This window comes from Protobothrops mucrosquamatus, unplaced genomic scaffold (genome assembly GCF_001527695.2).
Source record: "Protobothrops mucrosquamatus isolate PMUCROS unplaced genomic scaffold, P.Mucros_1.0 scaffold3996, whole genome shotgun sequence".
Lineage (NCBI taxonomy): Eukaryota > Metazoa > Chordata > Lepidosauria > Squamata > Viperidae > Protobothrops > Protobothrops mucrosquamatus.
In genome coordinates this window covers 12,184-15,203 of record NW_015389934.1, presented here as the reverse complement: position 1 = coordinate 15,203, position 3,020 = coordinate 12,184, and the positions used below count along the sequence as shown (strand labels likewise).

The following is a 3,020-nucleotide window of genomic DNA, read 5'->3' as shown; positions in this document are numbered from 1 at the left end:
GTATTCCTCCTAGTGCACATAGAATATATCTCCACTCCTTTGGACATTGCTTTGAATAATTTTTTGACAGTGCAGACAGCTGGAGATGCAAGCATTTTGGGGAATGGCATACAAGTTATGGAAAACAGTGTAATTCCCATGCAGAGAAATGTGATTGCTTGAAGTTGTTGTTTTAAATTTCAAGTATTTATAATTCTGCATAGAATTATAAAGGCCATATAATCCATACTAACACATATCTGAGATTCAAGTAGGAGACCACTGGACTTCTATCTTCTAGTTTATACTGTTCAGAAAGTTTCAGTGTCATTGTACAGCTGAGGAAAAAATCCAGATCGGCAGCAAAGCAGGCACTAGGACCCAGAATCACTCTTTTTGATGGCAGCAAAACTGGTTTGCTGAAGGATGACACCTCTGTGTTTCAACAGGTGTTGACTAAAGCAAGCAAAAGAAATTGGCTCAATTAAATGCAGCCTGACACTTCACCCTGGAACAAACCGACTGGAATATAGTTTGTGTTTAATTCTTTAAGTGTAGCTTTAAAGGGGCAGGAAGATGTCAAGGAAATGTGCTCAATAACATTCCTACGGGATATACTTTGGTTCAGAAGACCGTGCTGCCAGAGTGTTGTCTCAGAGTCTGAGAGTGTGGAATCTGTGACGAGAAGGAAAGGGGAAAAGAATGAAGAAACTAAACGAGTTGTGCTGTCGAACTTGCCCTTTGAAGCCAAGTGGAAAGAAAATCCAAATAGACGTCATGCAGGCAACAAAATCAAGACCACCCGATACACATTCTTGTCTTTTATCCCTAAAAATATTTTTGAACAGTTTCACCGCTTTGCCAACGTATATTTTGTGGCCATCGTTGTTCTTAATTTTGTGCCAGTAGTAAATGTTTTTGAGCCAGGAATATCTGTGTTGCCCGTTTGTGTTATAATGGCCATCACTGCTCTTAAAGATGCTTGGGAAGACTTCCGGAGATACAAGCTGGACAAGGAGATCAATAGCATGTGCTGCCTAGTATACAACAGGTAAATACATTCTGGGATGCAATTTGGGGATATTTCAGAAGCAACTTTAATGAGCCTTCAAATATTATCTAATATTATTTACTACTAAGTAACATGAGGCTTAAATAATTTAGCTAAGTCCTTGAAAACAATATTTCAATATTGCAAAAGAGAGTGAGATTTTCTCTATCAACCCCTGCCAGGTTGCTTTCTTCTGCTTCTTTCCCTGTTCAAAACTAAACTTATGTGACATATCATAGAGATGCGGTGCTCATTGCAAAGACAATAGCCATAGTTTATGATTTTGGTAATTTTAATTTTGATCCTTTCTAAATGTTTCCCAATTGTTTTGTTTTTGTTCTGGTTTTTTTTTCACAGCTGTCATATTACATGACAATCCTTTCCTACAGCTAGTCAGAACCTATAAACATTTAGGTAAAATCAGAACAGTGAGCAAAATATGTGCAGAGTTTCTATAATACTTTGAGGAGTCCATCTCTTGGTTTTTGAAAATGATATCTGTGCTGCTATTACCGTTTATTGAACTTTAAATTTCAAGTTTTGATAATCATGTGTCTTTTCTTACAACCATTATAAAGATAATGTTTAACCTATAGTTTTTGTTACTATTTAGTTTATTATTATATTTCTGTTCCTAGTTTCTTGGTCTAAAGGAGAACTATTCAGTACTCTTTTGGGTTAAAAATGTGCATAGCCCAATTCAGATACCGCAGTCAAACCACAAAACCAACTATCAGAGCTATCCCTAAGGCCTTAGAGTTTCCTTCTCCCCCTTCCTTCTTCCTTCTGGTATTACAGTTCCTTCCCTCGCTTCCTTGGTCACCATACTTTGTCACCCACACAAAATAAGAATTATTAAAGCAGGATATAGAGATGAGATAGAGATGAGAGAGATATGGGGCAAAACTCAGGTTAACACTTCTTCCTTGTTTAGAAACTCAGGAATAAAGTACAGATATTCCTGAGTTTCTAAACAAGGAAGAAGTGTTAATCTGAGTTTTGCCCCCATATCTCTCTCATCTCTATATCCTGCTTTAATTTTAGATTAACTCACTGAATTCCAAATCGTCTCCTAAACCTTCCAGTCTCAAACTGTAGCATAAATATACCACAGGATTCTCATTCTGGCTAATAGGCCAATGTCTGATATATTTTAGTAAGGATGGAAAAGTATTTCCATGGGCATTTACCATAAAGGCTTTATTTCTTTGCCAGGTTAGACTATCCAAACTGTGGCTTGTCATGATGTCCAGCTATGGGGGGAACATTTTTTGTTACCATTTGTCATCCAAACAGCAAGTTGGCACCAGTATGGAACATAATTTCAGACAAAAGTCTAAGGAATGATAGTGTACAGGTGTGTATATTTGAATACCATACTATTGGACAAGATCTCTGCTTCCCTGCCATGTAAGAGACGAGTAAAACAAACATTTTCTTCAGCGGCAACACATTTTGATGATTCCCCTTACTCAGAATTGCCTCAGGGCTCTGACCTAAACTCAAAATTAGAGGAAGCTGAGTTAGTAGATAGGAACTGCCTTCCCTAAGGCACTTGACAAATTTTGGCTAATTGGACAGGGGCACTTAATTTACCTCCTGATGTCACTTAGAGCTTTCCATACCTCACTTGGTGTTTTTCATACGCTTCTCCTTCAACATTCCCTTGGAGATATGTGCTATAGGTGTATCAGAACACTTTAATTGCCTTGATATATCAGAACACCTTAAATATAGAAAATTGCCTTTTTTTTCTGGTGACAAATTAAAAAAAATAATTATATCGGCTACAATAATAATAATAATAATAATAATAATAATAATAATAATAATAATAATAATAATAATAATAATAATAATAATAATAATAATAATAATAATAATAATAATAATTTAATTTGTACCCCGCCCTTCTCCTCACCGGACTCAGGGCGGCTAACAGCCTTATAAAACCACAGTACAATAAATATCCATTAAAACCAAATTAAAA

At 36.1% G+C, this 3,020-nt stretch overlaps 1 protein-coding gene across 1 annotated transcript in view; it reads left to right on the top strand.

The window, feature by feature from the left end:
• Positions 1-436: 436 nt before the first annotated feature.
• LOC107298463 (probable phospholipid-transporting ATPase VA) overlaps positions 437-3,020 on the top strand; it is a 7,513-nt gene continuing 4,929 nt past the window's right edge. Inside the window, exon 1 of the mRNA XM_015827840.1 lies at positions 437-1,030. Within this exon, the coding sequence (XP_015683326.1) occupies positions 567-1,030 (464 nt within the window). The 5' untranslated portion in view covers positions 437-566. The remainder of the gene's footprint in view (positions 1,031-3,020) is intronic.